Source organism: Aegilops tauschii, chromosome 4 (assembly GCF_002575655.3).
Source record: "Aegilops tauschii subsp. strangulata cultivar AL8/78 chromosome 4, Aet v6.0, whole genome shotgun sequence".
NCBI lineage: Eukaryota > Viridiplantae > Streptophyta > Magnoliopsida > Poales > Poaceae > Aegilops > Aegilops tauschii.
In genome coordinates, this window is record NC_053038.3 from 434,842,886 (window position 1) to 434,866,494 (window position 23,609).

Here is a 23,609-nt window from a genome sequence, read left to right on the forward strand (position 1 = left end):
AATCTGTATCACCGAAAACCCTGGAAATGGGACACGTTTCTGTTCATGAGATTGCATAGGATAATTTGTGGGAAAAAGAGGCGGCAAATGTGTGGATCGCTACTGATATAGTAGTAGTATATTCAGAGGCAACAAGACCTGCAAGAGCTTGGCAGTCAATGACAAAGCAGGCCCGGCGGAGGAATGCATGGAGGCCACCTTCCTCGCTTTTTCCGGCCATTTTTCCTGCACCGCCTGCCTCCTCGGTGTTGCCGAGACATAAATTCTGCCGTGTTATCGCGCCATTTCTTTAATCCCATGCTGACACCTACGAGTGATGCACATGCGGAGGTTGCATCACCCGTTGCATTGCATGCACTGCCTGTCTTTATCTTACAGCCAGGAGACGGTCTCAAGGAAGCAAACCACAAGAACCAACGCCGGTGCTGAAGTTGAACCGTCTCACCTTCTGAGCTTGGAGACCTTGCAAGCGGTGGAGAGGACGATGGCGATGAAGCGCCGCTCCGTGCTGGCTTTGCTCGTCGTGGCGTTCGTCGGAGGGAACCTGCTCCTCGGGGCCTCGTTTAGCGCCAGAAGCACGGTGAAGTCCTCAGCCTCAGGTACGCACGCAATGAAAACTGCCTCTGTTTGCTGTTCTCTCTCTTGCCCTCTTGTCACTTGTAGTTCAGATGAACCCCGTTCTGTTTCTTCTGTCCCGTTTGGTTTAGAGAGAAAAGTGTAGATAGCTTTAGCAGCTAGTGTCCGGTGTTGGTGCTTGGTTCGATCTTTAAAAAGATCTTGGATGCGAGGTGGTGAAAGAAACTGCCAGTCCGACATGATAAAGCAAATCTCATAGTTATATCTTTTTATTTTGGGTCTTCTCCTCTCTTTTGACGATTGGGTCCTCTTCTCTGCAACTGCATACAGCTTGAAGGAAATGTTTGTAGGAAACTAAGCGAGGTTCCCAAAGTTATCTTCGTAGCTCCAATAGACTGTTAGATTCCGTTACGTTTGCATGGTTTGGTGCTGGTTTCTTCGGTTCTCACTATGTAGGTTCAGCAGCTACTTAGTTTCAGTAGGGAATATATGGCCTATGGCTTGACATCTGAACTGCAACCAATGCAGACCCGGACTATGGAACCGCTCAGCTAAACGGCAGGAGACTAAAGGTGTGCATTCTCTGACAGACAGAACCTGTAAAAGCACACTACATTTCTTCACACATCAGTATAATATACAAACACCACATATACCCTCTACTTCACATAATTTTCATAATGAAAATTTGTTTTTGTTTCATTATAGCTTCTATAAACTCTGAAGGAAGAATACCTAAGTTGTGTTCCTTGTATACCTTTCCCAGGAAAGTGGACACGGTGTTACCAACAGGAAGACTAGAAACTTACAAGATGTGAAGGCTGATGACTACCAACCTATTGACCCAAGTCCAAGCTCGAAGGCAAGTATTAGGCCAGCTCCAATCGAGCATGGCACTCCTCTTCTTCCTTATGTGCCACGGTACCCGCCGCCTCCTGGTCAACCGAAGGATGCGCGTTCTGCTCAATCCGCTGCCTCTCCTGTCGCTTAGCTGAAAACTGAAATGCTCCAGAGGCGGTACTTGAAAGATTAGAGAACCACCATATGTCCAAAGTTTTCTCTGATGTTCCGTTGTGTGTCGTATGTGTGTTTACGCAAAGTACTTGGATGGTGCATGTTCTTTGATGTCTCAGTGTTTGGAACCACTTGGTGAGGGACAGTGTTAGTTGTATTTGTGGGTGGTCAATTAGTCAACTGCTCAAATCTTGAGGGCATACTTCTAGAGTAGATAAGGTACCAGCACTATTCTGGGGCACCTAGGTAAGCTGCAGTACTGTTGTCATATGTAAATGTGATTGTTATGTTATAGCATAACTATGTATTAGTCAGAACTGTTTACTGAATTCTTGTGCGACCTTGGTGCTTGGTTGAAGCAGTTACCCAATTTTCAGAGAACTATCAGTATTGGAATATCTATTTCCAGCGTGAATCATTGGACAGGTGTATTCACCAATCTAAGCCTCTTAGTAGGTCCGGTTTGGAACGCGAGAATTTTTCTGGGTTCCAGATTGAACTATTTCCTATGAAATTCTGTTGTCCCAAACATTCCCCCAAAAGTTTATTCTTCCACTTCTTCCACCAGCTATCTGTAAAGATGATGGATTTGACAACCTACTGAAGGTGGTATTGTCAAACCAGATTCCATAATTAATAGAAGTTGACACTTAAGCTCTAAGTGTTTCTCGTATGGGTATTCTCACATTTGAGAATCTTGCAATAAAGGTTTTCTAAGTATGGTACCCTCTAGTTTTGGTCGGTATGATGAGAAGGATGGCTAGTTAGTCCATGTCATTTCCAAAGACACTTTTCTGAATACAATAGTCAAAAATATACAAACATGTCCTGATTACATTTTGCACAATCACCTACCGTTACCATACCCCTTGTATGTATTCTGTGACATCCTATTGAGCACATGTTGATTCTTTTATTCTTAATTTGCCTTAGAAACTAAGGATCATGTGTTAATCAGCAAACAAAGCGTGCTACCTATCTGTACTGTCTTGGCAACTTCCTGCAGGCGTGTGTTCAATTGTATAGCATATTTGACTTGGTGATAGTGCAGTTAAGCTGCAGTTTAGTTGATGTGAGCATGCAGCTGCAAAATTGGCAACAAAACTTAGTTTGTCAAATCAAATTTACACCTGTCAAAACCATACAATGTCATTTTGCCGACATCGGAGGAGGAGGAATATAGCATGGTTTCTTCTTTAGTAAAATATGATATAATGCTGACATATTATGTTAGCTTATCTATTGATGTAATCTATCAATTCTGTAGAGCTGGTTGTTGGGATTTCCAGGATTGCTTTCAACTTAAGTTCAGACAAGCAGAACAAACTAATGGTGATTGACTGATGGTTCCCCTTATACCGGTCTCTTCCTTTCAAGCTTTGTTCATCTGTCCCACTGACACAAAGAGATGTCACAATATCATATGATCTATTATATGATACATGTCACTGTTTTTGTCTCGCGGACTAATATTTGTCAAAAGTAAATTTGACCACAAAAATCTTCTTGAAATGAACTTGGTTGCCAAAGGCATGTTCTGTTATATTAAGAATGCGTGCTCTAGATCAAAAGCAAGCAGAACTAAACATGCACATTACCTGCCAGGGCACATCCTGTTCATAATCTTATTAAAAAATACCAATGTTGATTCACACGCAGAGAAAAGAATCAATATGTCATCAGCAACTTGGATAAGCTAGAGTGACATGAGACCTAATCACCAAGCAACACTAGCAACAACCTTGATTACTATCATGACTTCATGAGTCATGACATGCATGTTCCTTCTGCCTCAAGGTATAATCCCATCACAGAGTTCTAGTTAAAGTCCACATACACAATGTATCCACCAGTAGGGATCTTTTTACAAGAAACTACTCATGCATGATGCATGCATCCTCATTTTTATCTACTATAGGCAGTGAGCTTCAATTACCTCTCCACTGACAGGCGACAGCCTTCAACTATTATCACTTTGAGTCTGAGTGAGACCTACTTTCAGCGATAGGCTATTAGTGCAAACAGCCTAGCTCACAAGCTTTTGTAGTGGACAATAATTGTGGTTGAGTACCGGTGTTAAGACTCAGCAATCACAAAAATCGCCCTTTGCTGACACCTTAGCTGCTAATGGTGACGCATTGTTAGACTTGGAGCGAAAACCGATGGTGTTGTTTCTTTCAACAGTATTCCTGACCCAACAGATACAGTGACAGAGGTTGTTCAGAAGATGTTGAGTTTGCGATGACATTTTTCCAAACCATCGGTTCGCAGCGGTACGATTATCGTAGTCGGAAACAGACATTTCAAAGTAGCGTATATCTGAATTTACCTTTTGGAAATAGTCATGCACCTATCCCCTTCTGTCATCTGACACAACGTTTCCTGAATCATTCTTCTAGATAAATGACATTCTGCTGCAACTATCACGTTTATTTTCGAAACTGTTATGTTTCCTTTTCTTCTTCTTTTTTTGGTATTATATCTTATGTGCCCATCCATATCCTTCATGGCCGATAATTCCAATATCAGTACCATCATCTTGCTGCATATGTGGATGATCTCCATGGTGTATATGTTACGCTCGAAACTAATAGTACCAAATATATCTCCGGTAAGCTTATTACAGATGACAAGGATGCTTATTTTGTTTTCTTGGTCCAAGAAGAAGCATCTGTCTCATGGAAGGCAAGGATTGCATCGCTCCGTCCGTTTACGAGAGCTTTAAAAGAGGAAAGTGGGATTCCACTTTGACAAATTCTCAAGTCTCAAACGAGAATAGATTCTAAAACAAGCCAAAATGCTGCTTTTCATGAGCCTTATTTGAAGCAACTGCATCTTAGCATTCTCTGAGCGTTTCATTCCCCGATCCAAGCAAAGTTATGCTGAAGCCTAAAGAACGGAGATTTCCTTTCCAGGAATTGAACCAGCCGATCAAAATAAATTGCAGCACTGAATCCCAAGCTTGTGAAACTGAAACCTCACTCTGATGTTACATTCAAATGCACTTATGCCCAGATCCTCTGCACTAAGCATGGAACATGACAAGTGCAAGCAAGGCCAACTGGCCACTCAGAGCAAGAATGATGGCTTGCTGCAACTCATGGATAAAGACAATTTGGCTCAATTCAAACAGTTTTGGGACCATTTGAATTCTGTATGGAGACGTAAGCGGATTAAGCGGTCGCACACTTGCCTAGCTGTCGCGTCGCACGCCGTGTGATGCTCGCTCCTTATCTGAAAGCCGGGGAGCAATCGTCCGAGTCACGCTGCGTTGCTGCAAAGGCATAGGCATGATAGACAATTATGCCTGCCATGCCCGGGTTTAGCCCAGTTGAGCCCCTATTCTTTTCGCAGTAGTCAGTGCTAAGTCATGTGCTCTTGAGCGATACTCATGCCTTCCCTCTCTCTGCTTTCCCTGGATGCTTCCTCTGCTTTGATAGCGCAAACCTGTGAGCTCTTTTTTCCTTTTCTCTGCGATGAAGAACAATCCTGTGAGCTCTTATTTGCGCGTTCGTTCTCTAACCAGTAACCACTCATCAATGCTAGCACATCAGACTTACATGTTCCTTTCTGATTTTCTCTCTGAAAGTACTTATACAGTGCCATTGTACCATTCTGGTGCAGTAAGCAGCAACTGGTTAGTACAGTACGATCAAACTTAACTTACGAGCTACTACCACTTAACCACAGCCAATACTGCATGACATGTGTAAACGCCAAATGCTAATTAATGCTGTAATGCATGGTCCTGGAGCTACATTTGGCTGCTTTCTTTGGTATCCACTGTTCCTCTATGCTGAAACTGCACTAGTTAGTTAAAAGCCACTGAACAGTAACACTGCCGTGACTCCATAGCACGTCCATTTCCAGTCCTCGAATCAATACTCACTGCATCAGAAACAGCAATGCACAGCCACTACGAACCTTCTTCACCAGCTAGCCAGTAGCCAGTGGGCAGTACAAAAGCGTCCAGCTCTGCTCTACTAAGATTCTGCCGCTTTTACACTGTGAGGAAGTGGAGCAGCGGTCAGATACCCGTCGCCTTTGTACACACACACACATGTGCACATGCATGATGCATCAGCACATGGCCAATATGCTAACGTGATATATTCACTCGCAGACTAACTATAACCAATGATTAATCAGTGCTGATGGAGGCGAGAACATATGTCTTTGGGAAAGCCGATGCACTGTTCCAATCTGTAAACTAAAGAAGACACAGCAGTGCAGTGCAGTGCAGTGTGCCCCATGAGGCTGAGCCATGACTGATTAATTAAAAAGCGCATGTATATGAGGAAAAAATAATATGGGAGCAGATCCTCCTTAGAAGCAAAGGGGAGAGGAGGACAAGGAAAGGTATGTTATGTATGCAGACTTGCAGAGGGGGGAGGGAACTGGGTGGGGGCCTAACGAAGCTTAATTTGCAGGCAAATAACAGCCGCTTTTAAGGGCCCTCTAGCTGCTTGCTCGCTGGGTTTTGGAGCCTAGTATTTTGTCAAGGACGAGCTGAAGAGCTTCTCGTCTCTGGGAGGGAGGAACGAGGCAGCTAAGGCAGGCCGGGTTTCATCCGAAGAATATTAAGCTTCTCGTCCCTGCCTCTCTGCTGCATTGCGTTTCAGCCGACTCAGGTACCACTGAAACCCATGCAACCTTTGGAAATTCAGGCTTGTTCTTCCTTACTGTAATGGCAGTTTTGCTTGGTCTCGTTTTCGATCGGTTTTGTTGGGAATCTTAATGTTCTCCATCCGGTGTTCTTTCTCCTCTGTTGCTGCGTCTGCTCTTCATTTTTCTCTGGTCGAAGTTGCGTCGTAGCTTAGCTTGTGAACTGGAATCATGCACCGCATTGCTCGATCCTCTTTTAGCTAGGTGACGAGTTATCAGGTTCGATAAGACAATCGAAGCTGGGGTTAACCTTCGGACTACTTAACTTATCGGGCGTGATTAACAACAAGGCCATTTGTGAAAGTAAAAAGGCGATTCCTAGCTTTCGGCAAACATAGCACACTTTCTTGGCAAAAAGTAGCTAGCTGCCTCACAAGTCAGAACTGCGTCGTAATGAACACGTGGTCTGCTAGTGGTAATCTTCTTGTCCAACTGTTATTTTTGGATCTTTCGGGACAGCGTCGGCGTCGTAGCAGCTTTGTTTGCTGATGCCACATACGCAAATCTCATTTTGGGTGCGAAGAAGTTACCACAAAAGGCCAAAGGAAATACTTCACGGCTTGTCCAATTGTTGTCGCATATCCTTATCACCGGCCGGGGATGAATTACGTATAACATACGTAGTTCATGTCGTCATCCTAGCCTGACGAGACCCTGTAATAAATCACCATCGACGACACACCTTGACTGATCCATATAATGTGCCGCGATCGAGCCCGTGTTGTACAATCTACCGTGTTGGTGTATATAACTAACTCATGCTCAGAACGCCCAGATTCCACTGCCATTCTAGGAGCTCCAGCTGGGACTACTATTATTAGCACACACGTCAATCGGAATGGATTCAGAGACCTTATCATTTTTCCCAGTATCTCGAACTAAAATGGGTGGACGCTATAGTACACGATGGCACAAACTGTATGCGTGTATGTGTAACGCAAACGCACACGATTCACATGTACGTGCTGGGATCAGAGCCCTCTGATCCGCCGTAGACAGGCAAGCACAATCATGGGCACATGATGCTTCCCCTCTGTCTCGTCCCATGTCCATCATCGTCGGACACAAGCTAAGCTAAGCTACGGTCAAACTGAACCCCAATCAGGATGGATGTACAGTGCTGCCCGGCCGGCGAGATGATCGCCCTGATCATTGGGGGTGGATTTCTTCCTCTTGTCCAAGATCTAGGAGAATGTGTAGTGTTCATTCATTTCAAAAAGAAAAGTGTAGTGTTCATGTCGTTACCAGTGTCCATGCATGGCTCGTGGGAGGAACGGAGTCTGTCTTGGACTCTTCTGCCTATAATTTTTTTTTTAAGTTCGCCGGCCTGTTTTGTTTCTGTACACTAGAATCGGTGATCTGGTTCGCTGTTCTCGGACCAAGCCCCGTCCACGTGGTTAGGTACACAGAAACCGATACGGTTCTTGCACGTGGTTTCCCGTCGCGTCTCCATGCGTCGGCTGTGGATTTGTCGTGCCGTAACTCAGATTGCCATGGTCCTTTTTGTGATCGAGTAACACGTAGGAGTACTCCGTTACTCTCGCACCCGCACAGCACTAAACCAACCCAGCACAAGTGGAGAGCAGTGTCGATGCCGATGCAGTGCTGGTCTCGTGCAAGGACCGGCACACCCGGCGGCAGCAGATGCAGACAGAGAGGCGAAAACGGCAAGGAGGCTTCCGGCCATTTAAAGGGAGCTGTGTAGTGCAGCCTAGTGAGCGGTGGCACTCCCTGTGGTCCAAACGTGTACTCAATCCAGTACCAGTACTCAAGAAAGAAAGAAACCATGCGTGGTCTTGTCTTGGCTCCGTCTTCCGTCCAGTAATCTGGATTGCCTCCAAGCCATGGCTCTACCGGCTCTACGTGCATGTGCGCCGGCCCCGTTGGTCTCCCGGCGGCGCCCTCGACTCACCCACTGAATCACTGTAGTCTGTATGGCTGGAGAGCACCAGAGCACTAGACCCCCCATCGGCCATTTCCGGTTACGGCGCAGACCAGGCCCAGGTTCTATCGTCGGCATGGAAGGCCACGACGTCCTCCTTCTTCCCTCACTCCCTCCTCCCCGTCGTTCTCTCGCCCGTTGATGTCTTGCCATTGGTAGGCCAATCCGTGGACGGATCTCCCGCTCGGCTGCGCCGCGGTCGGTCCTGCGAACCGACATGCCGCTCGCGACCGTGACAGCCGGTCTTTATTACCGCCGCCGCGCTAGCTCAGCTACTTCTACTACTACAGGCCTACAGTGCAAAGCTGGTCTGGTCGGGTCCCCTGATCCGTGGAGCTGGAGGCCCGGGCACCGGCAATGGGACGCGCTCCTCGAAAGAAGAGAGAGAATTCTTAACGCCACCTTTACAGAGGGGGGGAGCGGCCTTTTTGTCCGGCGGGCGAGGCGAGCGAGCAGGTGCGGAGGAGCAAGACCGGCCCGAGGGGGACCAGCGAGAACGTGCTCCATGGACCAACGGACGCGGAGGAGGCGACGGATGCCGGTGCCGGTCGCGATAAGGTGGCCGAAAGACGAGCGCTTTGTGCCAAGTGCGTGACAACTGACAAACCCGGGAGGTTCCGGCTGGATCGCTCCGCTTTACAGCATCCGCTCGGCCACGGCCACGGCCACGGGCGCGCACATCCATCCAACCCAACCCACCCCAACGCTACGTTCGTCTCCGTGGCCAGTGGGGATGCCGTGCCATGGCGTCTTCCCGTTGGTACAGCTTCCGGCCAAAGGCGGGTGGCACTTGTACTGTTGTGTTATGGCCACTGTAACTAACCTACTGCGCGTAGTACTGATGAGTGTAGCCAAGTATGATTGACCTAGGGATAACTAGCATGAATGCCAAGTTTGTTTTTTTTATAGAGAGCTGCCTCTCTCTCGGATTGGTTAGGCTCAGACAGGCAAAGCCCACTGGGCCGGCCTGAGCCCAACCACTTCCTTTCCCGGTCTGGCTAGAGACAAGCACTCGGGGGCCAGATTAATTGCGACCGTCGACGTCCCCCGTTGATGAATTAGGAAAGGTTTAGCAGATCGGTAACGTAAGACTCCGTCCGACGTGACACGCCTGGCCTGCGTGCGTCGTAGGTGCAGTGGGTGCCACCGTGCCAACTAATGAGACGCACGTAAGTATTGTACATCCCAGCTAAACTTTCCGGTGGCCATCGCCATGGGATTGTTTATGGCCGCTCCTCAGTGCACACCACCTTGATTATCATACGGCACCGGACGGACTACAAACTAGGCTTGGCACTGCTTTAGTTGTTCATTGAAGCAACCGCACGTATATTATCTGTGTTTGTGCGTGTGTGCACTGTGCAGAGTAAAGATTATTATCGCCACCGATAGCTAGCGTACAACGCAAAATACTGCTTCTTGTCAAATACAAAACCTCCTTTTTCTCCTTTTGACTTTAGATAATACAACATGCTGTCATTGGTGGTGGTTGATGCTGATTGTTACTGCCGCATCTTGTAGTTCACTTCGACGGGATATTATGTCACCTTTCTTTTACGTTTTTTTTTGCGGGCAAACCTTTTTTTTACGTTGATGCTTTGTATTCTCTTGATGCTAGTGTCAAAAAACGGCTTACATTATAGACGGAGGGAGTAATAAAATACACCATTTACTGGAATGAAAATTAGACATCGTACCGGAAGAAGAAGAAAAAAAGGCCAACCACTCTTAGCCTCAAAGAATTTAAATTATATTGACAGAATCCTTTAGTTATGGCCCTTTGATAGTTTTCACCCAGTTTTTTCTTAAAAGAAAATTGATAAGGTGGATCAATGGGATAGGATGATGTGGCAACCGACTAGGCGGCCAACTTGTGCCTGTATTCGCTAAGGAGAGTAGTTTAGTGCAACCAACTACACATTTTCGACAAAACTGGCAAAATTTAAATAATTTGATTGAATTGAATGAAATTCAAACCAATTTGACATGATTTGGTATGCTTACAACGAGTATGCAATAGAGTTGTCTTGTCAATCATGTACGATGTTCTTCTAACAGTTGATCTAGCTTTTCAAATTGGGAAAGGTGGTAAGATAGGGTAAAAGCTATCACATGATCACAATTCAAGGTAAAATGCAGTAAGTATTTCTAAATGTGGTAAAATTTGTCACGATGTCACAGCTAAGGTGTACAAGGAATGGGTAGCAATATACAATTATAAATTGCACGCATCAACCACTTCATAAGAAAACAATTGTCGAAAAAATGACTAGCAACATACCTGAACACATTTGAATCACGACAAGGACCGAGTAGAGGAACCGAGCAAAACTCACTAAAGACCTAGCAGCCGGTGAGCTAAGGTTCAAAAGCGACTAAGGGTGGAGGTGAACAGGCAGGACCATGTGAAAGATCGTGGATGTCGCCTAGAGGGGAGGGGATGAATAGGCGCTTTAAAATAATTGCAGTTGAGGCTTGAACAAATGCGGAATAAACCTAGCGGTTAATTTGTCAAGCACAAAACCTACAACAACTAGGCTCACCTATGTGCACCAACAACTATGCTAAGCAAGAAAAACTGCTTAGGTGATAGCAAGATATATGACAAGAAACAATATGGCTATCACAAAGTAAATTGCATAAGTAAAGAGCTCGGGTAAGAGATAACCGAGGCACGCGGAGACGACGATGTATCCCGAAGTTCACACCCTTGCGGATGCTAATCTCCGTTTGGAGCGGTGTGGAGGCACAATGCTCCCCAAGAAGCCCCTAGGGCCACTGTAATCTCCTCACGCCCTCGCACAATGCAAGATGTCGTGATTCCACTAAGGGACCCTTGAGGGCGGTCACCGAACCCGTACAAATGGCAACCCTTGGGGCGGTCACCGAACCCGTACACTTTGGCAACCCTTAGGGGCGGTCACTGGTACCCGTCAAATTGCTCGGGGCGATCTCCACAACCTAATTGGAGACCCCGACGCTTGCCCGGAGCTTTGCACCACAATGATTGAGCTCCGAACACCACCAACCGTCTAGGGCGCCCAAGCACTCAAGAGGAACAAACTCAAGGGTACCAAGCACCCAAGAGTAATAAGCTTCTCAACTTGTAACTTCCACGTATCATGTGGAGAAATCAAACCGATGCACTAAATGCAATGGCAAGGGCACACGGAGTGCCCAAGTCCTTCTCTCTCAAATCCCACTGAAGCAACTAATGCTAGGTAGGAAAATGAGAGGAAGAACAAGAAGGAGAACACTAAGAACTGCAAGATCTAGATCCAAGGGGTTCCCCTCACATAGAGGAGAAAGTGATTGGTGGAAATATGGATCTAGATCTCCTCTCTCTTTTCCCTCAAAAACTAGCAAGAATCCATGAAGGGATTGAGAGTTAGCAAGCTCGAAGAAGGTCAACAATGGGGGAAGAACACGAGCTCAAGAGATAAGGTTCATTGGGGAAGAAGACCCCCTTTTATAGGAGGGGGAAAATCCAACCGTTATGTGCTCAGCCCGCACACGAGCGGTAGTACCGCTCCACGAGCGGTACTACCGCTCGGGCGGAAGAAGCAGTGAAAAGGAGCAACAAAACAAGAACCTTGGGGCGGTAGTACCGCTGATAAGCGGTACTACCGCTCACCCCAGCGGTACTACCGCTGGAGGAGCAGAACACGGAACAAAAGGAGGTAGGACAGAGCAGAGTACGGTGGCAGTAGTGCAGTAGCGGTACTACCGCTCGACCGGAGCGGTACTACCGCTTATAGGCGGTACTACCGTGCCTTACTGCCGCGCGACTACCGCTGAACCCGACACGAAAAGAGCAGACCCAAAATCGAGGCGGTAGTAGAGCGGTACTACCGCTTGACGCTACAAGCGGTACTACCGCTGCCACCGCGGTACTACCGCAGGGAGAAAAACAGAACTGCCAAAACTTCTTCATATGAGCTCCGAATTGAGCAAACTCAAGCTTGTTGGATACAAGTCGACGAGTAGCATCAAAACAGCGACTGGTTATAGTAAAAAGAGGCAGGGGAGGTATGCCAACAAATAGAGGAGTGAAACCTCCAACCGAGAAGAACCAGCAAAACCTCCAACATCGAAAACATCATAGAAGATGCGAGTGAACTCCGTTTTCGATGAATTCGAGCTTGTCATCAAGATGACCATAAGCTCCAAAACTCACAAAGAGAAGAACCAAACAAGAACCAATAAAGATGATGCAAGGATGCAATGGTTTGAGCTCTCTATGAACGATACGATCAAGCTACTCATCGAGAGCCCCCCTTGATAGTACGGCAATCGATCCTATAACCCGGTCTCCCAACTACCATCATGAGACCGGTAAAATATAAAACCTATCAAGAGCAAACCTTTGCCTTGCACATGGTCCACTTGAACTAGATGATGACGATCTTGACTCCCTCAAGATGGACCACCTTTCTTGATTGCGCTGGCTCGATGAAGACTAGTTGATTGCTCCCCATACTCCACTATGGGTGAGCCACCCTTCCGCACATCTTCACAAGTCCATTGTCACCACAATGGCTTCAAGCATTTGATCTCTTCGTGATGCTTTACTTGAACTTGCCCGCTTCACTTGAACTTGCACACCGCAACCTAACCCCACAAAGAACTCTCACGAAGACCATGGGTTAGTACACAAAGCGTAATTGACAATGCTTACCATACCATGGGATCGCTTGATCGCTTGGTACATCTTGTGTGCTTTGTGTGTTGATCAACTTGATTCACTCTTGACTTAGTCTTGATCAACCTTGACTCTTTCCAACTCTCTTCATTTGGATGATGTTTTGAAGGTAAACATGAATGATCACACAATCTTCTTCTTCAAGACATGCTTGCAATAAGCTCAACTCTCACATGACCAATCTTTGGATAATTCCTTAATAACACCTTGGTCACCACATAAACTCCTTAAAACCAACACATGGACTTCAAGAAATGCCTATGGACAAATCCTTCAAATATAACTCAAGGCAACCATTAGTCCATAGAGATTGTCATCAATTACCAAAACCAAACATGGGGGCACCGCATGTTCTTTCACCATGCCACTTCGAGCATCTCCAACTGGACCCTTACGAGCCCACTGATATGTCCGGGAGGGACAGCCAAAACCCAAAAATGCCACCCAACCCAACTCATATGTTCGGACTATCCGGCACCCCCATTTCCAGCTCATATGTGGAACGAATTTGAGACCACCCGCACATGTTGGACTGAGCGGTAGGACACATGGGAAAACCCAACGGTCTCAAGGAGGTCACTGTTTTGGTGCCTCACATTCATGGTGCCACGCCGGTGCGCCGATCCCGGGCTATATGTTAAAGTCGGACGGTGAGGGCCAAACCCTAGCGACCCTCATTTCCTACCTTTCGCCTTTCGTTCGGTCGCCACCACGCCCCCGTCGTCTACTCCGACCTTGCAGCCCACCGTTCTCCATGGGATGTGAGAAGATTATTAATTACAAGATGCCCACACCGGTGCGTGGGGCGGAGCTCGTGGCGGAGATGCACATTGTGGAGGCATGGTGCGGCGCCTGCATTGCGGTCGGCCAACCTCCGAGCTCTCTGGAGGTGGGATTAGAGGAGGAGGAGGAGGAGGATGCAAGCATGGATGGTGATGATCAAGATGATATGTATGTTTAACCCATTGCCGGGTTCGAGGCGGTGGACGCCGCGACCGTGGGGGGCGTTGGCATCTACCACCTCTCGATGGGTGGATGAGCAGTTCCTCCTCGCCCAAGCTGAGGAGTCGGAACACCTCGCGGCGGAGGCACATTTCAAGGCCGAAAGCGTGGGTGTTGTTGCCTTCACCGAGCTCGTCTATGACAACACCCACGTTCGCGGAGACCCCCCCCCCCCCCCCCCCCCCCCCCGCGGATTCTCGAGTCTGAGTGAGTGGTGGCGGCGAATTGCCGCCAAATCTACCTCCGCGACGTCGAGCGGGATGAGCTCTTCGCGGACGATGCCGACGACATGGAGATGCTCTCAATTTCTCCCACCGCCAACGACCACGAGGCAGGCAACTCCTGCAAGGGTTCATCGAGCTAGGAGTAGGATAGTACGTAGCTTGCAATTTTCTTTTCGAATGTAGCACGTTTTTTATCTATATATGATGGAATTACGTACAAAAATTGCGTGGCTTTGCATGAAATTAAGGTTTTTAATTTGAGGGTTGTAATTGCCCGGGAGTTGGTTGCATTTTGGCTCCTGCTAGTCACACGTTGGCCCTCCTCGTAGGGTCGAGTTTTTTTTTTTTTGCGAGAGTAGGGTCGAGTTAATATGACACACGAGCGCATCACGTGAAACAACGGGACATCAAGGTACAGATCTGAAGGTACTTAGCACGTCCAGCATTTTTAATTGAAGTACGTACAGTAATTAACGTAGGAAAGTAGCGCGCACTGGCACTGGAGCAGTAAGATAAGACGTGGTTGAAGTAGGGGATCCTATGCCGTCCTGCGCAGGAACGTACTCCGTGCTAACGCGTTGCGACTTTGTGATGAGTAAATGAGATGCAACCGTGTTAATTACTGTGTACGTACGGCACAGTATTCTCCAGCTGCCGTCCTGCGCAGGTACGTAAACGTACGTACGCGCGCGTGCGACGGCTCGCCCTCTGCGCGGTTCCCCCGTCTCCGTTGGACGACGACGTGCCCGTCTTGGCGGGTAATACGACGTGTCGGCGCGCACCGGAGGGTACGCACGCGTCTGCGTACGGTCTTGTTGGACCGACCGGCCGGTTGCTTGAGCATGACTGCTGTATCTTTCACCCAGCTCTGCATGCCCATACACATTATACTTTTTTCTTTTATATTGCCCCGGAAAAGGTATGCCGATATATTATGACCAAGCGTTGCCGAGTCCGGTGAGCTACATATGTCCAGGTGAAATTCAATTGATGGATTTCACACGTGGCTTGAAAAATTGGATTTACAAATGCCGGCACTATTTTCATGTTTAGCTTTGGAGAAATAACTTACGGTATGGATGGTATGGTTAAAGGCCAAATGGAGTATGCTACATAGTTTATGGTTACCAATTTAAGATGACGCAAAGAATTTGACATGCGATTGGCAGTTTGGCACTTGACCTCATGTGGAATGTTTGGTTTCAAAGCAAAAAGCCATGTCATCATATCCCTCTATTGACACAAAAATATCAAGCCGATAATTACAGTGACAGCTCATGTAACGGCACAAATTGGCGCGACAATGTAACATATACAAAAATAAAGATAGAGGACGTCGGAGGAGAAGGGTGCCGTGTCGGCGCTAGAACTACTGCCCAAGTAAGAAGCTCACATCCATTTCTAAATGGAATTCTTAATATACTTTAGTGATCTAAACGCTCTTATATTAGTTTACAGAGGGAGTATATGCAATGGGCGGACACTCGGCCGCAGTATCCGTGTTTTTTGGGAGAGAGTGAGTCTTGAATCATTATTACCTTTAGAAAAGAAAAAAAAAAAACTGTTACTTGATATGAAGGCCTCCACTATCTCCTAATGATATATTTCACCCAGGTCAAAAGGGAATAAAATGACATGCTTCACTAGGCCATATACTAGCATGTAGTGGCGCCTTCTGGTCCAGACAGGACGGAAAACAACACACCCACAGAAAGGGTTCGATCGGAAGGTTAGATGCTAAGCAACCACGCGATTAGGAAAAAGAAAGGCGGAGCCTGAGAAGGACTCCTTAGCGAGACTGCTATATTTAGCATGAGATGATGCGTACATAACAGAGTGATTTGAGCAGCCTAGCTAATGATGCAGCTCCGTGCTGTTGTTTAAATAGCTACTGTTTACCTAAAATCAAAGAAAGGTGGGAAAATGACACTGATTATTAGTATCATGTGGATTTGTAGTACTACTAGCTAGTGTGCACTGGAGTTAAAGTGATGTGTGCAGTGTACTATTATTTCCGTTTATTACTTTATTAAGCAAGTTAAGAAAATAAAATATAATTGGTAAGTTAAAGTCTGATGAATCTGGGATATATACTAGTACTCGTATATGGTTATCATATAATTTCTCCTCTGAGCGGGAAAAAAACTGGTAGACTGTTTTTTCTCAAGTATCAGTGTCTACTTTTCACATATTCATTATCAACAGAGCAGAGTGGATTCCACCTGGTTTAAGAAGAAATCAGCTAATACACACTGTTATTTATTTCCGTACAACACATTTTTCCTTTTCATACCTACGTACACACGCAGCACGGTTGTCAATACCCAAGAGTCTTGCGTCATGATAATACTTTGCAGTTTTGACATAAAGAAACCAACCAACTACAACTAGCAAGTGGTGTAAAATGCCGACTTTGTGGGACGATCTTCCTCATGGGTCACACACGCAATCATATCACAAAATATTTTGTCATTTCAATAGTATCCATTCGCCCCATATTTAAAGGGATGTCCATTGGTGCACCCATTTAAGAATTTTCATCCGCATATTTTTTCAGTACAAAAAATCCAGAAAGAAACCTATATGGTACGTTTCTTTAGCGAAACACCAACTTCCCATGCATGCTAACTTGCCTTTTTGTGTGCCATCCATTACTTTTTTGCATTTGCCAAAAGAGAAGAATTAAGAATTATACACTACCATCCCATATGTTTCTGTGTGGTAGTCTTGCTTAGGACGTAGTCCCTTTTCGGGAAACTTGTTCAGGGCATACACCAAACCTTTGTGAGGAGTTGTTAAGGTGGGTCATGGATGCATTATTATTTTCCCAGGGGATTGAGTTTGTGGTTGTGATTAGTGACTACATATACGCTCTCCATTATTGTTACGTTTAGTTGAAGAAACCTATATGTAGCTTGGCTCAGGAATATATTGAGATCGCAAGTAGCCATCACAGGCTCATCACCGAATGCGGTTCGTGCCTAGTTAGAGGTGGAGTCGTGTCATCCCGGTCGTCAAATCGGATACCCGCCCGGACATTGATCTCACACGTCAAATCATCACCGCAAGTCCCCTGCAAAAAAAAAAAAGAGTCGTCACCCCAAGTGCCATGAGCCTGCCCGCCACTTGATTAGCTCATGATGCTGGTTCAGTTCACATGGTGGGTTGCCACTGTCCGTGGAGCCTCAAGTGTTCAAAACATTTCATAATGTTTTAAAAATGCCGGCTCTTTAGAGCATCAATATATCGCAAAAAATATAAGTATTATATTATATAGGGCTGCACATTTTTTTCATTTTAGACACGGAGAACAGACTCTGATCATCAGTCATAAATGCAAGATAGTAGATAAATTCCAATGAAATGTCGCCGGCATTTGTGAAAAACTATGAAGGCACCTCACATAAATAGAGGGCAAGCTGAACTGATGATTGAACTCTTTAACCTCTCGTGCAACAAACATTCACCTTTAATTAGAAGAGAGCTGCTATACATACATGCATGTGACGTTTTGAACAAGGGACAAGATCTTGTGCCGAAAACGAAAGAGGCAAAAGCAAATCCAGTAAGAACTTATCGTTCCTCCGTAATACACCAGCAAGCACCCAGATTAAACAATGTAGTAACCAGGACACAAGATGTAATTAAACTAGAGGAAGTACTAGTAGCTAGTAGTAGAGGAGTTGGACAATGGCAGTTAGCTAATCTACCAAAAACACTTCGGCTCCCGGTCTCCCACTAGGTCATATCCAGTACTCGTGTCCGCTTCCATTTATTATTCTATGGAGTAGATTTGATCTTTTTCTCCCTCTCTCTCTCCTGTTTGTTTATCTTCATTTTGGTTTCCCAAGTTTGCTTTGAGAGAAACCAGCACTACTACCTGCATTGTGTACAACTTTTCTTCTGATTTTTATTTCTTGGCCAGATTTTACCGAACATTGCAACATTTCTTTTAATATTTTCATTTTTTTTGTGCACCTCATTCCCATCGAGGCCATCAAAGTTGGTTGCTGAATTATTTTCACAAGTGAAAGAAAATCACTAAAGCATTGACGAGACGAAACACAAGGAATCTGCATCCGTTAGCTAGCTAGCTTCAAACATCTGCGGGAACGTCACTTAACAAATTGACAAGATGATGCACCTTTTCAATTGTTATTCTTATTCTCTTCTCTTTTAATCTATTAAACCACATAGCTATCATTCGTTTGAGACATAAGCTGATGCTCAACATTGTCAAACAGAGAAAACTATTACTCAAACACCAGTTTCTCGAAAGTTCAAAGTCCATTCTCTAAGTTACCCCACTTAGAAGCTGTTGTTAAAAAAACTAAGTAAACTATTTCAAAAAGCATTTTGATCAAATGAAAGAAAAATAAAAAGGTTGGCTTGATGGGCACACCAGAGTGAGTAGATAGAGTGTAGGAGAAGGCCACACGGGCGCGCCCACGGCAAGGAGGATCAGGTGGGGGAGCAGAGCAGAGAGCTTCCCGAGCAAAGATCCCCAAGACCCAATACAAAACGAGTAAAACAAGAGCAAAGCGGCCAAAGAAAAAAATAGCAGGAAAAAAGAGGCGCAGAAAATCCCCACTTCACTCGTCCCCCCTCTCTCTTCTACCTCTCTCTCTCTCTGCGTCCGTCCGCGCTCCCCAACCCCCCACCCATGCTGTAACTACACTGCATCGCCAGTTCGTACCACACCTCATCCTTCCTCCTCCTCCTCGCAGGCAGGGAGGCGCGCCACGTCGATCCGGGAGGGGCGCCGCCCGCGCGCGCCGCCGGCGGAAGAGGCAGAGGGAGCGCCGAATCTGGGGCCGGGGGGAGCTGCATTGCCGGCGCGGGCGGCCAGATCTCCGGCGCCATCGGGCCGCCGCGGCACGGCATGGTGGCTGCCGCCGCCGCGCCAGATCCGGCCCGCACGTCGCGCCCGCCGCTCACGCCGGCGCTCGACAAGCCCAACTCCGGCGCAGCGGCGCCCCGCCGCCCCGCGCGCTCCGGCAGCAAGCCCGTCTCCTCGCGCTACCTCGCCTCCGCCGCGTCGCCGGCCTCCTCCACCTCGTCGACTTCGTCCTCGTCGTCCTCGTCCGCCTCGTCGCGCCGCTCCCTGTCAGCGCAGCGCGGCCGCTCCTCGACTCCACCGCCGCAGCACGCCACGTCGCCCACGCCCGTGGCCGCGGCGGCAACGGCCGCGACCGTGACGGCGACCACGATGCGGAGCCTCTCGGTGTCCTTCCAGGGGGAGTCCTTCTTCTACCAGACGTCGCGCGCGCCGCGGGCCGCGTCGCCGTCCTCCCCTGCCGGCCGGCGGGGCCCCACGCCGGAGCGGCGGAAGAGCGTGTCCTCTGTGCCGGAGGCCGAGAACGCGCGGCCCCAGCACCGATGGCCCGCGGCCAAGCCCAAGGCGTCGGACCCGCTCGCTCGCAGCCTCGACTGTAACCTCGACCGCAAGGACTCCATCCTGGCTGCCGTTCAACTACTACGCCGATCCATGGCCTTCGACTCCACCACCTCCTTCTCACCCTCTGACCATGCCGCGGCCGCTGGTCCTGACCTCTCCGCCTCCGACACCGACAGTGTCTCCTCCGGTAGCAACTCGGGAGCCGGTGATCCGCCACGCCGCGGCATCAGCGTGCCAGCGAGGTTCTGGCAGGAAACTAACAGCCGCCTACGAAGGCTTCCGGACGCAGGGCTGCCGCAACAGTCGTCTGGACGGAGATCGTTCTCAGACAGTCAAATGTCACCGAGGCTGCCTGGCCGGTCCCCGTCTCCAAGCCGAGGAAGCAAGGGGACGGCGAGCCCATCTAGGGGGCGAGCTGGGGAGGCATCACCAAATGGGCACATGGTTCAGACGGCAGCAAATGCGCCTTCTATCATTAGCTTTGCTGCAGAGGTGAGGAGGGCAAAGAAGGGGGAGAACAGAATTGAGGAGGCACACAGATTGCGAATGCTGGACAACCAGCATTTGCAGTGGCGGTGCATCAATGCTCGGACAGATGCAACCCTTCTGGTGCAGAGCTTCACTGCCGAGGTAAATCTTAACCTATGAACTTTTCTATATACCTTTTGTTCAAATGTTGATAGCTTGTTGTTAAACCTAAGTTCACTCTAAAATTCCACTTTGTGCCTCTGATAGGTAGCACTTCACTAGTTAACAAAACCAATTTTGCTGTTGTGGTTGCTTGCTTAATATTTTTATTACTGCAAATGTGCGGTAATTCTGGGATAATATGCTACTCTAGTGATCTAAAAAGTCTTATATTTCTTAGGACATTTAGTATTCGCTAGCTGCCTTTTTCAGGATAACGGTTAGTTTTTCACAATCTACATTGATTAGCAGATGATTTGTAAAGCGAACATATCCAACCCTTTTCAGTCAAATGTAGCGATCCTAGCTATACTATCTCTGATTGTTGATAGAGGAGATAAGGAGAATCTTTGAACACACTGCATTTCAAATGTATAAAGTATGCATCATTACTTAAGTTTGCCCCGGTCTGTTGAATCAAACCAAACTTGTTGTTTTGGACTTTGATGGACATAGTTGAAGGCGCAGGCAGACTGGCATGCAATTGTGGGTGTACGAAAACACAAATTTAAGATTGGTTATTCATTAACATCTATGCCCTATTTGAAAAGTATGGATCACAGCTCAACATGTATTGTCATAAATAACTGGACTAAGCTATTAGACTTTATGAGAACAAGGGGATACTAATGATGAAAGATTATCCATCTCACACGAATTGCAGTTAATACTATCTGATAAATCATGTACTTCCTTTTGAGCACGAAGAAAAGAAAGGGTACCAAATTAGGCATGGAAAAAGAATGATAGCTGTCCTCGTGGTTTGTGTAACCCAGTTTTTCAGCTCACCATGGATGTCCTTTTTCATTGGTACTCTAGGTTACTCTCTAGTGATTACTATGCGAATCTAGTGATTGTGAGGCTTCAGCTAAATCCTACACGTGTGTACATGTATTTACCGCTGGCAGTGAAATCCACAGTTTATATTATGTGAAACAAATGGATATACACACTAAAATTGGCAAATATAGAGATGCTTAATCACTTGTACTTGCAAAGCTATCTTTTGATAAAACTACATTGTATTTTGAAACTTCTTACATTGCAGCATAATTATATGCCTATGCGTAAAATAATCGGAAAAGGCCCAATATGTTTTTATTATAACAACTGTTTTCTATCTCATTTTTTTCATCAGAAAACCCTACACAGTGCATGGAAGGAAATATCAAAGTTGCGTGACAATGTCAGTTCGAAAAGGTGCAAACTCCAGCTTCAAAAACAAAAACTGAAGCTGTTTGCTATTCTTAGGGGAGAGGTATGTGATATGAGTTACATAGCTTATCTTATTGCTTTTACCGTTTTATGGTTTGTATATGATTTTCTTTTCCTTTTATTTACTTTGTATAGCTTATTTATCTGACAGCTTTCATTTGACATGTTCAGATGTCTTATCTAGAGGAGTGGTCTCATGTCGAGAAACACCATTCAAGTTCTTTGTCAGCAGCAATTGAAGCACTAAAGGCCAGTACTCTCCGTCTTCCAGTTGTTGGTGGTGCAAAGGTGGGAATTTTCTCATCAAACCTTAGCTGACTCGTTTTGTTTTCCGCAAGCTAACAATTGCTTATCTCTGAGCAGGCTGATGCCCAAGGTGTGAAGGAGGCTGTTAACTCAGCGGTTGATGTAATGCATACAATGGCATCTTCGATGTGTAATTTGTTGTCAAAGGTGCATTCCAACATCCTGCAAAGCTTCAATCCACATTTCTTTTCCTTGGTTTCGGTTGTTATATAATCTCAACTTGTCAAGAAGGAACTCATCATTTTTATGTCACAACAAGCCCACAAAATAGATGAATAGATCCATATAAGCTCCATCCCTGATGGATGGCTTTGTGATAATGCTGAAAATTGTATTTATTCTTGATTTCTCTTATTGTGTTGTATAAGATAATCTTTGGCACTATGCCTTAGTATGCACCTCTTAGTTATTAAGGCTCTGTTCGGTATTGCAGTGGATTTTAATAATCCTTCTTGTCTTAACCAGCTTTTGCCCTATTTTACCGTTCACTTGACCAAAATTTCCGACTTCTGTCAGATATTCTTCCGGATCAGTTTATAAAATAAGTTCGGCACAACACACGTCAGTGACTACATACTGGGCCTAAGTCTGCCTGGTGTCTTTGTTTTTGACAACTACATTTTTCTTTCTTTATATAGCTTATAAGGTCGTATGACATAGTCTGTTCTTCTAGTTCCTGATCTGTCTTGAGTATGAGCTCTGATTTCCAATCTGGATCTATGCTCTAATTGCTTTCTGATCCCGGTTGTAAATACATAATGACAAGTGGGCAGCTATTTTCTGCTATATTGATTCTTCATAAATGCAGATCTAAGATACATATAGGATGTAATTACACTTGATAGTCTGCTTGAAAAACAGTCCTGCGTTCTGTAATAGACCTACAGTTCTGTTGTTGATTCTGAATGTAGTCAATGAGTTTATGAAGACATAGGATGTAATTACACTTGATGGTCTACATGGCCTTGAACAATAAGCGGACTGTCAAGACATTCATGTCATGTCAATGAGTTTCTTGTGGCAATCTCCCATTTCTTAACTTGTCATAAATTTTATTGATCCAGGTGGAGGGGACAAGCTCTGTGGTGTATGAGCTTGCGAAGCTTGCAACACAAGAGCAAATGCTGTTGGACCAATCAAGGGATCTGTTGTCCACGGTGGCAGCGATACATGTAGGGAGAACTTCTATGACCTTTGGTTCAGTTCTGGACATTGTTTAGATAATCGTGTTAACCTTACATACATTGCAACGCAGGTCAAGCAGTGCAGCTTGAAAACTCACTTGCTGCAGCGAAAGCAAAGGCAGAGCCAAACACAGTGGTAGATCAGTTATCCCAGCCACGTTGGTGGTCACTACTAACATGACACGGCCTCATCTTTCCTCACTGGAGACTACTACTACAGGTAATAAAGCTGTAACCATTTGTTGGGTGTGAAGTGTGTCCCCCCTAATCCGCTCGACCGATCCCGCTGAGTGTAGCTGATTCATGTAATTTTTTTCGAGTGCATATCACCATAGAATGGCCTCCCCCCCTCTTTGCCTGCGGTTTGTTTGCAGCGGGTGTATACAGAGAGAGAAGCTAGTGTTTGACCAAAAGATAAGCTTTGCTGTAGATATGAGAAAGCTTAGCTTGCTTGTTGTCGTCGTCTGCGTGCTGAGTGCTCGAGTGCTGGTTTGTAATTCTGGGAATGGAAACAACTGTCTGTTTGATATAGGCGTTTTCATGGCCGATTAACGTGGAGATTTGTTTTCCCTTATCATAGCCTGCTCGTGCTGGATGTGTCTGCGTTGTTAATCCTGGAAGCGTGAAGTGCTCTCTCTGCTTGTTGTAACGAAACTGTGATACTTACGCTGGTCGCGTGGACCTCTGACTCTGA

At 46.3% G+C, this 23,609-nt stretch overlaps 2 protein-coding genes across 2 annotated transcripts; both read left to right on the top strand.

Moving 5' to 3' along the window:
* The first annotated feature begins 286 nt into the window (after positions 1–286).
* Positions 287–1,919, top strand: LOC109731528 (uncharacterized). The gene is made up of 3 exons (XM_020290700.4): positions 287–599; positions 1,105–1,148; positions 1,343–1,919. Exons 1-3 carry the CDS (start codon positions 317–319, stop codon positions 1,565–1,567), a joined length of 552 nt encoding a protein of 183 aa, XP_020146289.1. The 5' UTR covers positions 287–316; the 3' UTR covers positions 1,568–1,919.
* Positions 1,920–5,982: 4,063 nt separating this feature from the next.
* LOC109731551 (QWRF motif-containing protein 2) lies at positions 5,983–23,489 on the top strand. Its single transcript, XM_020290724.3, has 7 exons — positions 5,983–6,221; positions 18,853–20,153; positions 21,349–21,468; positions 21,597–21,713; positions 21,789–21,878; positions 22,796–22,903; positions 22,987–23,489. The coding sequence occupies exons 2-7, from the start codon at positions 19,008–19,010 to the stop codon at positions 23,053–23,055; spliced, it is 1,650 nt and encodes a 549-aa protein (XP_020146313.1). The 5' UTR covers positions 5,983–6,221; positions 18,853–19,007; the 3' UTR covers positions 23,056–23,489.
* The last annotated feature ends 120 nt before the right edge of the window (positions 23,490–23,609 follow it).

Bases quoted from the DNA above. Each gene is read 5' to 3' on its own strand.
- LOC109731551 (XM_020290724.3), top strand. From the start codon at position 19,008: ATGGTGGCTGCCGCCGCCGCGCCAGATCCGGCCCGCACGTCGCGCCCG. The intron at 21,714-21,788 runs GTGGGAATTTTC...ATCTCTGAGCAG, and splicing joins CAGTTGTTGGTGGTGCAAAG to GCTGATGCCCAAGGTGTGAA. The intron at 21,879-22,795 runs GTGCATTCCAAC...TTATTGATCCAG, and splicing joins TGTGTAATTTGTTGTCAAAG to GTGGAGGGGACAAGCTCTGT.
- LOC109731528 (XM_020290700.4), top strand. From the start codon at position 317: ATGCACATGCGGAGGTTGCATCACCCGTTGCATTGCATGCACTGCCTG. The intron at 600-1,104 runs GTACGCACGCAA...CAACCAATGCAG, and splicing joins GGTGAAGTCCTCAGCCTCAG to ACCCGGACTATGGAACCGCT. The intron at 1,149-1,342 runs GTGTGCATTCTC...TACCTTTCCCAG, and splicing joins TAAACGGCAGGAGACTAAAG to GAAAGTGGACACGGTGTTAC.